The sequence below is a fragment of the Pelophylax lessonae genome (assembly GCF_965119305.1).
Source record: "Pelophylax lessonae genome assembly, chromosome: 5".
NCBI classification, from domain to species: Eukaryota; Metazoa; Chordata; class Amphibia; order Anura; family Ranidae; genus Pelophylax; species Pelophylax lessonae.
Window position 1 is genome coordinate 48048184 of NC_138772.1, and position 18751 is coordinate 48066934.

At 41.4% G+C, this 18751-nt stretch overlaps 1 protein-coding gene across 2 annotated transcripts in view; it reads right to left on the reverse strand.

The window, feature by feature from the left end:
- The window catches only part of DYNC1I1 (dynein cytoplasmic 1 intermediate chain 1), a 684705-nt gene that overhangs the window by 344691 nt on the left and 321263 nt on the right, over nt 1–18751 (reverse strand). For both annotated transcript variants that reach the window (XM_082258382.1, XM_082258383.1), the window contains 2 exons: nt 7397–7496; nt 2057–2182 (listed from right to left, as the gene is read on the reverse strand). In XM_082258382.1, the coding sequence (XP_082114508.1) occupies nt 2057–2182; nt 7397–7496 (226 nt within the window). The remainder of the gene's footprint in view (nt 1–2056; nt 2183–7396; nt 7497–18751) is intronic.

Sequence of the window (18751 nt, forward strand, 5' to 3'; positions counted from 1 at the left end):
GTAATACATAATGAGCTAGTATGCGATGCATACTAGCTCATTATGCCTTTGTCTTGCAGGTTTTTTTTTTTTGTTTTGTTTTCGGGTTTACAACCGTTTTAAACCTTCACCTGGTCTTTTTCTAGGCTCAGAGTCTTTGGTCTCTAGTTTGGATGGGCCAGGATGATGTTAACTTCCACATTTACACACTAGAGTTACTTCATCCCGACACTAAACCATTGCCGAGACTATGTACTAAGCTGTGAATGCACAGTTCAGTGAAGAGAAAAATAGATGCTGACAGGCTGAGAAAAGCATTTATGACAGAAGGGACCAACAGGTTCATAAAAGCCTACCTGTCAGTGTTTGTTTTTAAATAGAATTTTAACACAACAGAAAAGAAATGTCCCTTGAATCAAATGGAAAATCAGTGGAAATAACTAAAGATCAGAGTTCATAGAACAGGCCCACGGAACCTTCAAGATTTGAAGAAGATTGGGCCAAAATCACACCTGAGCAATGCATGCGAGTAGTTTCTCCTTACAGGAGGTGTCTTGAACCTGTCATTACCAACAAAGGATTTTGTACGAAGAATAAAATAATTTTCAGTTAGCACGTTCAATACTTTTTTCCTGTGTCATTCCATGTTATTGCACATAACTTAATTTCGGAACTTATTTGTTTTGGTTTCATTGTATGTATGGATTTCATAGGTTGTTACCGACATGTAGTGAAAATTTAATGTCAATGGCACCTTTAGAAATAAATTTACTTCGAAAAATGGTGACGTACTCAATACTTATTTTACCTGCTGTATATCAGCTAGGGACAGTCATTTACAGCATTGGGAATGTTTAGGTTATTATGTATAAATGTTTTTACCCAAGATCGTACAAATCTACACAGGATTCCAATATTTTTCCAAATAAATCCAATCAAAAAAAATAAATAAATTGTGAATCCTTGGGGGAAAGTGAAGTAAATCTTGGGTGCAAATTTTTTTTAAAATAGACCCCTATTGTTAAAAGTGTTCAAGTTGCCCTAGACCAGGGTTGTCAAACTCAATTTAATCAAGGGCTGCATCGGCATTATGGTTGCCCTCAAAGGGCCGGTTGTATCTGTAAGTCTATATAACTTTACCCAGGGCATTTTGTATCAGAGAATAGGTGCAGGAACTCAACCACATCCTCCCCTGATGAACTGCATTAAGCGGTGGGTGTGGCCAAATTGCAACAGTGGGAGGATTTTAAAATGGCTTTAAGTAGCAGGAGTGCATTATGTGCGGAGTTCAGGGGTGCCCTATGTGCAGGGTGCAGGGGTGCGCTAAGTACAGGGTGCATACTTGGGGTGCCCTATGCGCAGAGTTCAGGCGTACGCTGTGTACAGAGTGCAAGGTGGAGTAATGTGCTACATACAGAGAGCAGGGTTTATGAGTGTGCTATGCACAATGTGCAGGGTTCAGCTATCTTGGCTGTCCACATCTCACCTCTACACCCCATCCCCTAACTATTCACACATCCCTCCGACCATCCTAAAAGTTTCCTTGCATCTCACCTACCCGGCCTAGCTCTAGTACCTCCTGGCAATGTAGGCAGCTCTGCCTCTCTCTCGAACTTGCAGGAGGATCATTGGTTGAAATCTGTGCAACCAGGCACAGATGGGGATTACAGTGCAGTTTACCACGTAATACCCCATCCCTCACTGCACCTGCCATCTGATTTTTCCTTGTCTCTGCCATGAGTGCAGGGGAGGCAGGAATCTGTTAGAGTTTTTACCATGTTCTAGCTGAAAAAAAGCCCTGGGTGTGAGGGCCATATTAAATGTGCCCTAGACCAAATATTCAGCTTGCTAATTTATTGTACTTTTTATTTTCAAATGCTGGCCACAGAGCAAGCTGTGGGGTGTGTGCACTTTGACATCTTTCCATTTGGTGCTATATGAACCTGTCTCAGCACCAGTTGACATTTAAGCAACAGAACTTGCCATTTGTTATATAGGTTTTACATGTACTGTAGAATAGCTAGGGGTACAAATGGGAACAGACTCATTTAAAACAGCTGACTGGGTTGTTCTATACCTGGCAGTGAAATATATATTCCGGAGTTGTCTTCTTAAACTTCATGTTCCATACCAAAGCGACTCCATCAGGTTCATGAGGAGCATCTTCGTTATTATTGTACGATGCCACCATCAGCTCAGGATACTGGAAAACGCAAAACATTTCCTTCATATATATAGTATGAAATATGTCTTATTTATGTGCTCAATGTGTTGCAGATCAATGACTAAATACACAAAATACTGTTCTTTAAATTTTAATCTTCCTAATGCAACCCAGTTGTTATAGCCAGTTAATTAGGCAAGACTTGCCTGTAAAATAAGACTGTAAATACTCACCTTTCCTGCTGCTGATGCCACTGAACATCATTCTGTTCAGTAGAAACTGCTCCCAGAGGTTTGCTAAAAAACCAACACTTCTGGGAGTGTTGATTTCCTGGGTGTCCCCCCGAGCTCTCGATGGTTTTGCCTACTGAACTCCATCTTATTACTGCTCCTGCAATAGTATTAAAGTCAGAAGGAAGAACCAGACTGACACTCCCTGAAGTGTGAGTTTCAAAGCTCACTTGGGGGAACAGTTTCTTAGGATAAGTGCAGAATTCGGAACAATAAATGTGAGTAATTTTAGCCTTCTTCAAGTAAATCTTGCCTTTGTGACTTTTCTGTAGTGACAGGGTCACTATAAAACAATCTGCTTCTACTTCAAGATGCAACTAGTAAAACATAATTAGTCTACAGCTGTTTAGTCATTTTAAAACCTAACTGAACCATCAGTTTAAAAAAATCTAAATACATTCTATGTACATCAAAACAAAAGGTATGCAAAATCTTGCAGTTCATTTTCTTTAGAAAGTAACCACAGCCTCAGTAGAAAAGCTTGTCACCTGCCAGCATGCTGTAGAGAAGGACTCTTGCTTCCTCTGTGTAGTAGCAATGGTCTCTCCACAGAGGTCTAACACACACCCTACTGAGGGATTCAGTTGGGCTTTAAGTTTCAGGCCCCAAGTATCAGTGTGTCATTAGGTACACAGGTCAGCCCTGCATTGCTGTGGGGTTCCAAATAATGTGATTTGCAGTCAAATTTACTTCATATGCTTAAAGCTTAAGGACTTAAGCCTGGGCACATGTTGGTCTTTTTTTTCAACCAGCCAGTAGGCTGATCAAAATAAAACAAACTGATTCCCCCATCCTCACAAGCAAGGTGGATGGAGGAATCCTCCCCACTGTGCTATTGTATTCTGACAGTGGAGACTTCTCCGCTTTCAGAGTACACTGATCAGCCACAGATCAAAATTACATTTTCCAACATTCCTGTTTGACAGAAGTTGATCGCTAGGTCCCTGCTGAACTGGGCGACTTTCAATCCATCTATTGCCAGCCTTAGACTAAATTGTCTGTAAAGGGTCCAGGACATGGTACAGCTAGTGGTAGTTATTCATATTCAACTGGATTTGTTCTGTAATTATGAAGGCGTTTCTCTGCTTATCCCAACAGCTTCCTCACATCTATGTGTATCGATATAATAATATAATATAATTTTGTGAGACACCTGCGGGGACATAATTACTGGTACCAGAGAGAAACTGCCCAGAGTGAGGACGCCCAGGATAGAGGACAAGAACCATCCAGGAGAATTTAAGATCAAGCTCTATAATATCCATTGTCTGGTAAGAGGCTTATCCTCCTATTTGAGTGGCTCACATCCTCTCCTGAGCACCTATTCCACATCTGGAGTTCCTATATACGCCCTTAATATTCTGCTCTGGTAAGGGGCCAGTCCTTAACATGGTGGCGGGATTATCTGCACCTTAAAGTTGAAGTGGATTTTTCATCTGGATATCTCCACATCTAACCGAGAATATTGTTTTGGACTTTATGCACCTTTACTTTTATTTTTCACCTTCACCTTCACTGCACTTTAAAGTTGTAGTGGATACCTCACCTGGGTATTTCCATATCCAACTGAGAGTATTATTTTGGACTCTATGCACTTTTACTTCAATTTTCACTTTTACTTGAGTGTGATTTTGTTATTCACATTGTTGATATAGTAACCATATTGTTATATGTGATGCTCATTAGTGTATCATTTACCATATATACCAGATTTGTGTGACTATTTGTTCATCATATTGGTGTTTTGGTTCACTTCATCGGTTGACACTTATCAGTTTAGCGCACCTGCTTCTTTATATACGTAGTTATTCATATTCAACTGGATTTGTTCTGTAATTTTGAAGGCATTTCTCTGCTTATCCCGACAGCTTCCTCACATCTATGTGTATCGATATAATAAAAAGAATAAAAGACAATAAAAATGCACTCACTAGTTAAAAGTGGATCAAGGCTTGTCATGAACCCATATAGACCTCAATGGGATCACAATGAGGCTGCAGAGCTCTGCAGGCATGTGGCTGGCTAACGCAGAGTTCTTGATAGAAGTGCAGCTGTCAGGCCTTAGGCTGGAACATAAGCATCAGCAGCTTCCAAAAGTGGCAACGTGGCTGCGGCTCCAAACAGCACCCCTCTCGGCTGGGTGATGGGGACAGGAAGCAGAGGGGGTGGGGCTACATGTTTCAGGGCAGACAGGAGTGCCCCTTTATCAAACTATAGGGCATGTGCATTAAGATCTCAAAACCTAATCTGATAGGAGTTGCATCCACTTCATCTGATGTTCCCTACCACTCTCCTGGCCCTCCTATGTGCCTAGTTAAATGATGGTTGGTTTCTAGCCAGCGCAATAGCTTATTCATTTTCTTTAGCTTCCTCACATCTATGTAAGAAGCTACATGGATTAGCAGAAAAACATCTTCAACTTTACAGTCCAATAGTAGGTAACTAAAGCTACAACTAGGTAGCCAGGCTAAGATTTGTACTTTTTTTTATTACAGTAAAGGGTTGTGTGAAGGGTTACCATAGACGGTGTATGTTACAATTTGTGCCCTCTTTTTTCCCTCTCCTCTTGTCTTGGTAAACATAAGAATTATGGGGAATATTGGCTTTAAGAAACTACATTAAGGATTTCTACCCACATGTTGATTATCAGGCTATGAGTAGGGCTTTGGCTAAAACGCATTAGCATATTACTGCTGCATCCTGCCATGTAGCCAATAAAGAATTGTTGCAATGGATGTTACCAAGTAGCCAGCTTTATTGTTTTGAAGGAATATTGCTATAATTCAAAGCCACCTGGACCGGAGGACTGGTTTCCAGTCTCCTAGGTGATTTGCTGAAGAGCATGTTGCTTTTTTAATGTTCCATATTTTCTCATCTCTTCTTGTGTCTTACTATTCCACTATCTCATTGCAAGCCTTAATCTATATGGACAAAAGTTTGTGAGTTGTTGGACATCCTATTTCAAAACCATGGGCAATAATATGGAGTTTCTTCTCCACCTAAGGCTTTCCTCAAAGAATTTGGAGTGTCTGTGGGAATTTGTGCCCATTCAAGCAAAAAGAACATTTGTGAGGTCATGTACTAATGTTGAATGAGAAGACCTGGCTTGCAATTTGTGTTCTCATTTATCTCAAAGCTGTCCTTAAGCTGTCCTTTCTACAAAGGGGCAGTGGCGGCTGGTGCTCGGCAATTCGGGGGGGGGCGGCAAACCAATGTGCACCCCCGCGGGTCGGTCGGTCAGGTAAGTCAGTCAAAAACATTCCCCCCCGTCTGCCTCCTTACCTTCTCCTTCCTCCTGTCCGAGCCAGGGATTGCTGGATGGCTGAGCCGCTGTCCTCTAGCCGTATCTCTTCTGCCTCTTCCTGGCCACTGGCCAGTAAGATTGCTTCTCCTTTTGGCCAATTGGGAAAGGGGTCTCACAACCCTCTTCCTGATTGGCTGGGAGGAGAGTCAGTGTGACAATAGCGATTGTCACAAAACTTGGTGGGCTAAGGCCCTGCATGTAGATTAGGGGGCCGGACGCATAAATAGGGGGGGGCGGCCCCTATCCATGGACAGGCTTGCCCTGCACAGGGGTACAGTCACGCTGGAAGAAAAAAAAAAAAAAAAAGCTTTTTGCAAGGCCCTTTTGTGTGCTGTAGAAATAACCGTACTCTTCACGGGAAACACCTAAGCTCAAAAATCTGAAGGGGTGCCCACATACTCATATGCCATATGTGAGTATGTGGGGCACCCTATAGGGCCTTCTTAATAGCATCATGGGGCCCTGGGCACAGTAATGCACTGGGGCAGCCTACAAGCCTGTCCCAATTCATGCACCTACTCTAATGAATTACTCACTAATCCATGTCTTTATGGACCTTGCTTTGTGCACTGGTCCAAATAATTTGGTGGAGGGGAGATTATAGTGTGAGGTTGTTTTTCAGGGGTTGGGCTTGGCACCTTAGTTCCAGTGAAGGGAACTCTTAAGATATCAGTATACCAAGACATTTTGGACAATTTCAGGATTCCAACTTTGTGGGAACAGTTTGGGGATGGCCCTTTCCTGTTCCAAGATGACTGCACACCAGTGCACAAAGCAAGGTCCATAAAGATATGGATGAGCGAGTTTGGGGTGGAGAAACTTGACTGGCCTGCACAGCGTCCTGACCTCAACCCAATAGCAAACCATTTTTGGTGTCGATGGGAGGAATTGTACATCTTCATTGGTGTCAGGGGGGGGAATTATGCCCCATTGTTGGTATCAGTGGATGAAATAGCGCCCAAGGTCCGGATAAAAGCAATCAAAGGGCCGCAGTTTGGAGACCACTGGTCTAAACTATAATTTTGGTGAATCAATATTTCTACAGTCAAAGAGGGGGGCTCTCGCGCTATTATGGAAAAGTAAGCAGCACTACCCCACTACTCCAATATTTCTACAGTGTGCTACACTTGTATAAGGATATTTTTTTAACTGCAGGACAGAAGGATTTTCACTTTTATCTTAGTATTAATAATTAGACCTCATGTCACAGGGCTTAAAAAATACAGCTTTTACAGGCATTTGATATTTTTCTTTCCGGCCTGTAAAATCACCTCTATGTTAGGCTATGACTGTCCATGCACACATAGGCATTTACAGGCATATTAGAAGAGGACATCACCAGCACGTTCGGGAAAGGAGATTTTAAGCAGAAAAAATGCTTGATGTGCCTAAATGCTAAACACGACACATTTAGGCTCATTTGAGCAATAATGCATTCCAAACACCAGAACAAATTAATATTCTGGCCAATGGAATCCATTAACCCTCAAACACTTGACGCGTTTAAACGCGAGTGCAATATGCAGCTTTAGGCGCATTTTTAAGTTGCCTTTTCCTGCCAGGAGTAAAAGTTGTTTAGTAGAGAAAATCAAACATCCCATGTGTATGATGCTTATTACTGATTACACGTACATATTGTTAAAAACACTTTTAACCTACTTGTAATGACCAGTCAAGACAGGTAACCACGCGATGTTTCGACCAGTGCTCATCATAAAACTGACGATTAAATGACAGATTGGTCCCAGCTTGAATGTCCCTTAAAGATAAAAAAAAAAAAAAGTTTTTGACCAGAGTTAATAACTACTATATGCAAATGCCCATTATGGGCTTTGTAGTTTCATTGACTGCTCCTCAGGAAATATTCGACGTAATGAAAGATATTCTTTCCACAAATAATAATGCATGGCCATATCCTACCGTTAGACCTATTTTTCCCATAGAGCACACAGGGTTGTGTCCAGGTAGAAATGGATTACGGCAAAATGGGGCTCTAGGCAAGGTAGCTGCTTTACTTGCAATAACAGAGAAGCCATCCCATTTGCGTCTGTACTGGAATGGTCTCATCAGACACACAAAGCCGAATTCACTAAGAATAAGGAGAAGAAATAATCATTCTACATTTAATAGTACAAATAGGCGAATATGCATTTGTGAATTCCAAATCGGCATAGTCACGGTACCATAACGAGTTTCGTATATGAAACTGCACTGCGGTATTTAGCTATGATCATGTGTGTACATGTATGCCAATAAATATGGGGTGTGCTCTACCTCATGTGTGGCTATTTATTTATATTAAAATTATTGTGCATAGTTTGTTTTCTTCTTTTGCGAACGAATGCTGTTCTGAATGGTTATTACAGAGTAATGTCTGCTATTCCATGAGGTTACATGTATTTATAATTTACAGTTACAAATCTGATATATGTTAATTTTTTTTCATGTTACATTTTTTTTTCAGGAGACTATAGAGTTCCAATTATCTATGTTGATTCTTTAATCATACTAAACTATTATGCAAGTCTAGATATACTTGGCACGTTGGCTTAGTGGTCTGTGCTCATGAGCAAAATGCTCTTAGGTCAGTAGTTCAAATCCCAACCATGCTAACACCGTGCAATAATATTTTTGATAAATAACATACCATTGCATGCAATTGAGCATGCAAATTATGGAAACAACCATGCTGATGTGGCAGTGGCAATTAGGTGTTCACCTATTTTCAGCATACTCTGCTGTTTAAAATCTAAGCAGGTGATCCATGCTTGGGATTTGAACCCATGGTCAAAATCTTTCTAGGTAGGAGTGCTACCCACTAAGCCATTGAGATGAGCATAAACACAGTTAGAAAACACAGTAGTACCATGATTAATGAATGAACATAGATCAAGAGAATCTATCCTCCCCTAAAATACAAATGCAACATCATTGCTATATCGTCAAAAATTTGTAGATGTGACTTGTTTTGCTTCTTTTGCTGATATTTATATATTACCATTTATGTAAGAGTTATATCTCTATATATGTCACACTTCATGGATGTAGCAACCTACAAGGTAGGTGCTAGGCAAAGTATAATGGGCCTTGGCTGCCTAACAGCAGGGCCATGATTTTCAGCTGGGCTGGCATGTCTCCCAGGTGTGGCTGCTGAGAGGGGAGTCTCCCCACTGGCTCCATGAGAGGATTCTCATTGGGCAGTGGAGGATACCCAATCAGTGGCACATTCAAGCCTGTATCTACCCCAGAAGGCAGATTCTGCAGCAGAGGATTCTGAGAGTGGGTATAAGTTTGAGGGGAATGCATAATGCAGTGTCTTTGGAGGGAAGCAGAGTCCCAGGAGGGAGAGTACGGCTGTCTCTCCTGTCAGAAGGATCGGGTGTCTCAGGTGGCTTGCCTGAGAATAGAGAGAGAGAGCTGAACTGAGCTGCAGAGAGGATCCGGTGTGCTGAGGACCAGCGGAGAAAGAGGGGTTCAGTTCCAGGAAAGCATTCAAAGTTTGTGAGTACTGTGAACTACCCCTGGGGGTCTGCCTAGCTTAAAGGGGGCCACTCCGGTGAAGGTCCCTGGGATCCAGGAGCTAGCTAGCGGTAAAGGGGGTGCCTAGTAAGAGGACCCTGAAGTGTAGAGGGGGTGCCTAGTCAGAGGACCCTGAGGTGTCAGAGGGGGTGCCTAGTGAGAGAACCCTGAAGTGTAAAGGGGACGCTAGCGGTTGGGCCCTGAAGAGTTAAGTGTACAGCATGCAGTGTACAGTGTTGAGAGTTGCAGCAGCACAAGCGGTTACAAGGAGCTACCTCAGTCTGTGAAGGGCTGGAGGGAGCTGTGCACCAGACTTTTGAGCTAAACAGTGTCAAGAGTCAAGTATTATCACAGTCCTAGATCTTCTGAGTTAACCAGAGTGTTAAAGTCGAAGTTCTAGCACAGTTCAGCAAAACAGTATCTTCAAGCGCCAGGAAGCGTTGGTCGGCATTCAGCTGGCGTCAAGACAGCGCTTACAGGCATTTTTCTGTACAGAGTCCCAGTTAAACCTAGTTGAGCCAGAGGAGTATCCCACTCATTCCCTTCTCTCATTCCCATATAAAATAAACAAAACAAACCAAAGATGCCGGAATGGTTATTGTCTCCAATCTCACACTTGGGTATTCAACTTAAATGCGTTGGAAGTGTTACCGGTAACAATGGCAGACCCATATCAGGCTCAATGCCTGGAAATATTGCTACATGTCTAATTCATATTTTATGAAAATGTTTTAGCACTCTTAGCTAGCAGCACTTAGGTCACGACTTCAAATCCCACCCATGCTACTACCTCCCTAGAATTGCAATGGCAAATTCATATGTGCATTGACTAATGCATAAGTGCCATCAGCGAGAGATAACTTGTATCACCCTACACACATATCTATCCGCCATTGGAACTTTAGGGAGGTGATAAAGAGCATAGGTGGGAATTGAACCCATGAACTGACTGTTGCTAGATCAGAGTGGTAACCATTAAGCCACTGCATTGATCAGATTTATACCTAGAAAATAGATATAACTAGTCAACATTCTAATAAAATTATATTTAGACATTAACAATTATGTATCAGATAAAAGAGACCTAACAGCCTGGTTTGGATTTGGGGGACCCCCACACTGATTTTTTTTTCCAATCAAATTCATGTTGTTACACCCACTTGTGGTAGGCGGCACAACTCCACTCCACAAAGCTACGTAGAGTTCCCTGGATACAATTAAGAGCTACCCCTAACTTTCTAAATGTTACTGAAGTGGATTTGTATTTTCAAAATGTTCTTGCAAAGCAAACAAGGATTAGAAGTAGTTAGCAACTAGTTCATTTTAGGTGGCCATTCACTATACAATGTCATTGTACAAGCTCTGAACAATCTCCTTTAGATTAACCAAAACTATATAATGGGAGGACTCACCAGCTATCCGATCACTCTGTATCCAATCAGGCAGGCCCTTCCATTACATAATTTGTGGCAGATCTAAAGGTGATTGTACAATCAGATTGTATAGTGTATGCTGAGCTTAGCAGAACCCAGAACATGCTTCTCCTGTTTTCAATACTACAGCTCTATCCATATAGGCGGTTATCTGATCTCTCATTTCATGCACTCTCCAAATGAGCAGATCTATGCAAGATGAATTTAAGACAAAACAAAAATGTCTGTATTTAGTGAGATTGGTGATCACTGATTAATTGTATGAGAAAAGCGTGCACCTAGCTAGGTGTGGTTGGGATCTGCTGGAAGGAGGAACGCAGCCACAGGTGTGTACTAATGAGTTCAGCTGATTCATTTCTTCCTGTGTCTTATGGTGGCCATACACTATACAAAAAATCGGCTGAAATTTCAATCATTTGGGCAGTTCGTTTCTTTTTCGGCCAGTTAATGGGCACAAATCGGTAATCGGTTGTGACCTTTTTGGGCCAAAAAACAAAGGACAAGTTTGGAAATTTTCTGCGGAATGAACAATAAATTGAAAGGTTAATGTGTTTCTTGTCCAAACTGTTTGCACTAGCTATATGAAGAAATTAACAAAAAAAGGATTCATTTATGTTGACGATTTATCGCTCATTACATGGTGGCGCTATCATCTGCTCTCACAGCCGAGTGTTTGTTTTTTCGAAAATGAGTTTGAATGATTTTTCGTAAAGTGAAAGGCCAGCATTACTGGCTTCTATGTCTAATATCTCCATACCAGCAAGAGATGAAGCGTTCTAAGGAAATATAGCAAAAGCGCAGGTAAGGCCTTCTCTCAATTAAAGAAATCGTGTATTGTTTTGCAAAAGAGGTGTATTAATGGTATATGGTAACAGAGGAGCTGGAATTTAGCAAAATGAAAAGTGAACTTTAAGTAAGGCATATGGAGACACACTCAGCTGTCAGGGAAAACTGTTAAAATGTGACCAGAGACGACTTATCTGTGGCATTTTCTGTGAATGGTGAACATCACCAGGATGAGACAACCAAAAACAAGACATGTATGTGTGGAGTGGTGAAAACTGCTAGCTAAGTTACATGTGCATAGAGTTCATTAGGACTATACAGGATTCGATTTTAGCCAACAGATTGTGGAGCACTTGCTAAAATGCATACACACATTCCATACTGTATGTACAGGAACATGTACAAACGCAGGAATTCTACTGTGCATAGAATCAGGAAGTGACCCGTGTTCTGAGGATCATTAACCACTTTACCACTAGAGCATTTTGCGGTCTTACGTCTGGGCCACTTTTTGCGATTCGGCGCTGTGCGAATTTAACTGACAATTGTGCGGTCGTGCGACGCTGTACCCAAACGAAATTTACGTCCTTTTTTTCCCACAAACAGAGCTTTCTTTTGGTGGTGTTTGATCACCTGTGCGATTTTTACTTTTTGCACTATAAACAAAAAAAGAGCGTTTATTTGAAAAAATAACAATATTTTTAACATTTTTTTTATATGAAATTCCCCCCAAAAAAGATGTAAAAAACAATTTTTTTTAAAATTTTTGGCCAATTTGTTTTCTGCTACCTATGTTTGGTAAAAAAAAAAATCGCAATAAGCGAATTTTGATTGGTTTGCGCAAAAGTTATTGCGTTTACTAACTAAGGGAAAGATTTCTGTCATTTTTGGTGTTTTTTTTTAACGTAATGGCGGCGATCTGCGATTTTTTTTTTCGGGACTGCGACATTGCGGCGGACAGATTGGACCCTTGACTGACATTTTTGACACTTTTGGGGGTACCAGTGACATTACTGCAGTAATCAGTGCTATATATATGCACTGTTACTGTAAAAATGACACTGGCAGGGAAGGGGTTAATTTTATTGGAGAGGGAGGGGTTAATGTATGCCTGGTGCTTACTAACGTGTGGGGGGGGAGGTGACTGAGTGAGCCAGGGACAGATCGGATGTTCAGCTATGCTGAACACTCCGATCTGTCACTCCCTGTCACTTAGGAGATCCGCCCGCTCTGTTTACACAGGCGGGCAGATCGCCAAACTGGATTCCCCGACGATCGGGGCAGAGCAGCGGCGATCGCCGCCGCTCCTCCCCTGGCCCGACTCCCGCTGTGAATGAAAACAGCGGGAGCGCGCCTCCTACAGGGGAGGAGTCTAGCGACGTAGGTCTACGTCGCTAGACGATAACGAGCCACTGTGCCGCAGTAGCAGCACAGTGGCTAGAGGTAAAGCGGCAAACACAAAATTCCACTTGCAAGTGCGTCCAAACGCCCTTCCACACACGAGAATGCCTTTCCAGGCCAGGAGCCGGCCCGGGCAACCGGTTGTGTGCCATTGCGAAAAGACTTGAGCGATCGCAAATAATTCACATTTGCTAACATCTTTTCACATGTGTTCATTATGCTTATTTCAGTAAATAATCATTTAATAAATTGTGTTTATGGGGTGGGCAACTGCTGATTAGAGAAAATAAATACTGAGTTTGACATATTCAATTGCTAAACCATAGCAAAAATCACTAGAACCTGAAAATCAGCATTGGAGCTGTTAAAAGCTTGCGCTTTTCTTTTTTTTTCTCTATTTAAATGACTTGCTTGTGTGCAGAATAACATTTATTTTGTAGCAAAGTAGATTCAATAGAGATTGGAAGGTGTGTTAACAAAACATTCCACTTCTAAAATATTTTATTAAACCTCAAAAAAAAAAATTCAAAATCAATTCTACATTTTATTTGGACAATAGGAACACTATTTTGTTCATTCTGTTACTTTGCCCAAAAAATCGACTGGCATTTAATGTTGCAACAGTTTTCACAGCACTTTACAATATGGTTAGAAGGGCTCTGCACTTCTCACCTAAGAAACACTTAAATTGAACACCTTAAATTTCATAGTGTACAGCAGGGACAAAAATAAGGTGAGCACTAACCAGGTCAAACATTTTAGGGTATAACAACTCTCACCACCCCACCCCCATCAAAAGTTTAAGTGCAGGATTAAGCAAACAAAACAGACAAGATATAAAATTTGACAAAATAAAAGGCAGCGCAATAACTACACGCCTCCAAATTCACACACACATCCATTTCTGGTTAGGGTTAGCAGGAAGCAACATTAGGAGTTGTCTAAGAGCCCTTTCACACGGCCGTTCCGCATGTCCGTATACCATCCTATTTTTTTGCGGATGATACACGGACATAATGTATGTCAATGGCATTGCGGATGTCAGCGGATGACCATCCGCTGACATCCGATTTTCATCCTTTCAGTTCTGTTCTGTTTTTTTGGAACGTAACAGAACCCTATTTTTGTTCCATTTAAAAAACGGAACGCATGCAAAATCGGATGTCAGCGGTGTCATCCGCTGACATCTGCAATGCCCATAGACTTACATTATGTCCGTATATCTTCCGCAAACGGATGGGATGATATGCGGACATGCGGACATGCGGAGCGGACACAAATATCATCCGCTCCGTGTAAAAAAAAAAAAACAAAACACTGGAGCGCAAAAAAATTACTGAACGGCCGTGTGAAAGAGCCCTAATATGTGAGATTTGTAAGTGTTAATCAAAAGAGAAGGGTCAGATGATGCTCACAAACAAGAAATGCATGGTCACACTGGACAAAGACACACAAAAAATCCACTTTTGAGGGCCAAAATGCAAAACAATTACAGCAAACAGACAAAAAAATTCATCAAACCACAGCCATTGTGGGTCATTATGCGCACTGTCACACCCTGCCTGCAAATAATCTGGCCTCTTCTCAGGCAAAGCAAACCACACTAGTGCAGGTGTAACGTTAGAATTCCATACCTCGTTAGATTTCCATCCCCTCGTCACTTCCTGTCTCAAACAGCTGAGCAGCGCAGCAGTGCGCATGCTCAGAGCCCCGGATACGTAATTGAACAGCAAAGAATTTGACAAGTGCGCATGCTCGGAGGGTAGGAAATTATCATGGTTCGGCAGCAACATCAATAATCTCCTCTCCTATCCCTGTGACTTGCCTGATCTCGCCTAATAAATATAAAAGCGGTGGCGGGTGTATGAGATGTAAATGACGGCGATCGCAGCTCCGTGATCCGCTTTTATATTTATTACCTGAGAGCAGGGAAGTGACAGGGGAAGGAGCGGAGATGATTTATGTTGCAGAGGAGCTGTTTTAATGTAACCGCCGCAAGTGTAAGTACCGTGAGAAATCCATACCCTCCGTAGGTGCACCGGAAGTGACGAGGGTATGGTTTTCTCACGGGTATGTTTTTTTCACGGAACACAGGTCTTTATATAACATAGGTTGGATTGATAACACACCTACACCCACCCAGCAAAGGACACACCCACCAATGTAATTAATTCTATCTCTTCATCTATGCCTCAAGTACTTACACCTGTTGATAAGGAACACACACTCTTGGCAAATGAAAGAATGCATCAGCTATATAAGCATATTTATCTGTGCAGTGTATAATGTCCAAGTCTCTGGCCATGATCAGCGATACAAAAAACAAAACAATTCAAGTTGTAAGTTGTTTGACATGTGGAGGGTACAAAGTAGGAAATGTCAACTTTGTGAGGGCTACTTCACACAAATTGTTGACAAGCACATTCCTCATCAGCACCCAACATTTAAATATGGGTGAAGGATCACACCATACTTATAAATCCATAACCTACCAAAAAAAACTGTTATAGATATGGTGTATAACTCATACTCGCTTTATTTACAATGTCATTTCTTTTGTTTTCACTATGTAAAACCCATCAGAAATATAAAACCTTGTGAAAAAGAAGCAATAACACCACAACAGAGGAAGAACCTCTAACCAGTTAATGGCATGCTTGGGATTCGAACCAATGACCCCAGTGCTGCAAGGCAGAAGAGCTGCTCTTGGACTCTTGGAGAAGTAAGAGGATTTGAAATCATGTGACAGCACTGAATACTGCAAAATAAAGGTGAACTTATGGTTTATTGAAACCTGGCTTCAAGGATTTTCCTCTCCAGCTTCCCTCTCCTATGGTGTCCTTCACTGGACTCACTCACCAAGACACGGTGGACAAAAAAGAGGTCCACACTGCTTGGCGATTACCGGTTTACCCTAAGAAGATTAATGAGGCTGATTAGCTTGACATATTATCATTGGTATAAGTACATCTTTTGTCTATCCATGAGGGGCTGGTCGTTTGCTAACCTCAGTGATGATTCCAGAGATACATCCTACCAGATGCTGAATTTGACCACTCTATAATTTGAGGGTCAAATCATTCCGGTAAGCAGTTTACTTATCCTGAGCACTGTGGTGGAGTGACCCCTGGATTTGACATCTTTCCTGGGCGTGGGACCTCTCTCTCACTTCTTTTCACCATATCTGCAGAGAGGACTCATCTTAACTGCATGCATTACGCATTCAATGACTGTTTAATATAATTTCTATTGGCGCTGCACCCCATTGTTTTAGAAGAGCTAACCAGTTAGCCACTGTGCTGCCACAAACATGCATGGAGCCTCCATCTCTGTGGAGTTAAGTTCCTGGGGTGCAAAAAGTTAATTAATGCAGAGGTACCCTGGAAGTCCTGAGTGCCATTGACCAACCTGTTTCTGTGATATGCCATTTGGTTCCAAGGCTGGTTATGGCTGATTACTGTCAGCATGCTCCTATATGACCATCTCCAATTTTGGGGCTTTTTGCTTGGTAAGAGGCTGCAATTGGTGCTGGTGTGCAATTCTCAAGGCTCCTTCCTGTCCCCGTGGAACACATATGGCAAGATTTGCAATGGTGGTGGAACTCTCCTATACCTAAATACTACATAGGTGGTGGAATTACATCAGGCAGGAGTTCTGTTTCTTGATTTATTCCGTGATATTTGGTGTTTATTGGTGTGTGAGTGTAGAAAAGTGGTGTTACCCTCTGAATTTTGGCAATGACATTTTGATTTGGATTAATGATGTTGGTACACATTGTAAAGGAACCGCGACCCACACTGTGCTTGTGGACTTCCGTCAGTATACGGCTTCCTCCCAGTCGTGAACATAGATATCAGATTTTCCAGCCGCCCCCATACAAAGCTAGCCGACAACTTAGCTTCTACAAGTTTTGGAACCTTCTCCTTTATTGAACATTCTCACACAGTTTATATACAGCATGGACATCCCCCTGCTGATCAAATTACCCCATCAGGTCAGGGGTTGCCTGATTACATTATCATATGCAGATGAATTTGTATACAGAAATAGAATTAACCTGAACTCATTATCTAGCCATCTGGACAGAAACAATATGTGAGTTCAGTAACAATTAACAATGGTACAGACAGGCTTAACAGAATCCACATCACACCTCAATACACAGACAATAGGGAAAGCCTGTCTCTGACATTGAAGTTCAATACACATTATCAAAAGTGTAAACACAGAATGCATTTGAAGCAATCCAAACCCTATTCTCAGTGTCCATTAAGTATCTGTCTTTCACTCCCAGTGACGGTGAGTACGTCACACACATATTACATTTTTGTGGTGAAAATGATGATCATTTAGAAATACTAAACAAAACACAAAATAGTTGCTCATTTTAAATTTGCATTGGCAATGGTATTGTGTGTGGTTTGTGAAGACAGCTGTGGGAGTTTTGGTTTAGATTTACGTGAGATGGAGAGCAACAAGTGCATTATCTATCATTTACCTATCAGATGTCAAACAGCTAAGTCTCGAGCATGCTCAGTTTAACCAAAGATATGGCTCAATTAGTGGCTGAGCATGCCCAGTGTAACAAAAGATATTTCACAAATGGCAAAGTCCCTGGGCATACACAATGCACATGGCAGTATATACACTGCAGAAAATGCATCTATCTATCTATCCATCTATCTATGGAGAGAGAGAGAGAAAATAATATATGTTCCAAAAACCAGAAAACATTACACATTACTATAAGGCCGTGTTCACACCTGAGCATTTTTCAGCTCGTAAAACGCTCAGCTCTGAAGTCTCAAAACACCCAACAAGCAAAATCCCATTCATTTCAATGGCCCCTGTTCACATATATGCATTTTGTCGCCTGAAGCAAAACACCTGAAGCTCAAAAAAGTACATGAGCTTCTTTTTTTGGCAGATTAAAAGCGTTTTTGGTCAGATATCAATGCCTGCCTCCACACACCTGCAAAAAACGCCTGAAAAAACGCCCAATAAAACACCTGAAAACGATACGCTCGGGTATGAATAGAGCCTAATTGTTTAAAAAAAAAAAAGGAATAAGAAGAAACATAAAAACCCAGCAAGAATTAAAGAGTTCATCTCAAAATTAAAATGTATGTTTTTGTGGAAGTAACAGTTATACAATGAGAATCAATGGCTGACATTTGTATTTATATATAAATAGTACATAGTTTGCTCTCACAAATTCACGCTTGTTCGGCATTCACACATTTTGGAATTCACTATAGCACGGGGCTAAAATGAAATGAGAATAGGTTTGTGACTGGTTTTCTAGTCTGGGCATGCTCAGTTGTGTCAGTACAGAGTTCTAAAAACGGGGGGAAGCTATCTCTTCTCAAACTTTCAAGCATATTTCGGCTTTCAGAAAAATATTTCAAGAAATGTAAAAGCAGATCACCTCCAAACAATATACCGCATGTTTAGGAACCATTTAATCTATGAGATTAAGCTCTAAACATTATTTCCATGTGCAATTCCCCTGATTCTAGCACAACTACTGATTTAGACGGTCACTTATTTATGTGACCCATATTTATAATGAATTTAATTTTGTGACTATTTATTTACCATGTGCTATAGTGAATACCGTTTCTGGCTAGATTTAGTAGTTTTCTATGGATTTTAGTCACTTGTGAGCATTTGTTCACCTATTTGCCGACTAGGTGCTATAGTGAATTTGGCTCTAAATGTCTACAAGCACATCCTTCCTTATGAAGCTTTATATATTACAGAGATTACTACCACTTTAACTGGTTAGACCAGGAGTTCCCAAACTGGTCACGAGCTAAGTTTGAGTGGGTAGCCGGTGGATTTTACTGAGAGCGGGGTCAGGGCTGCCCAGGCA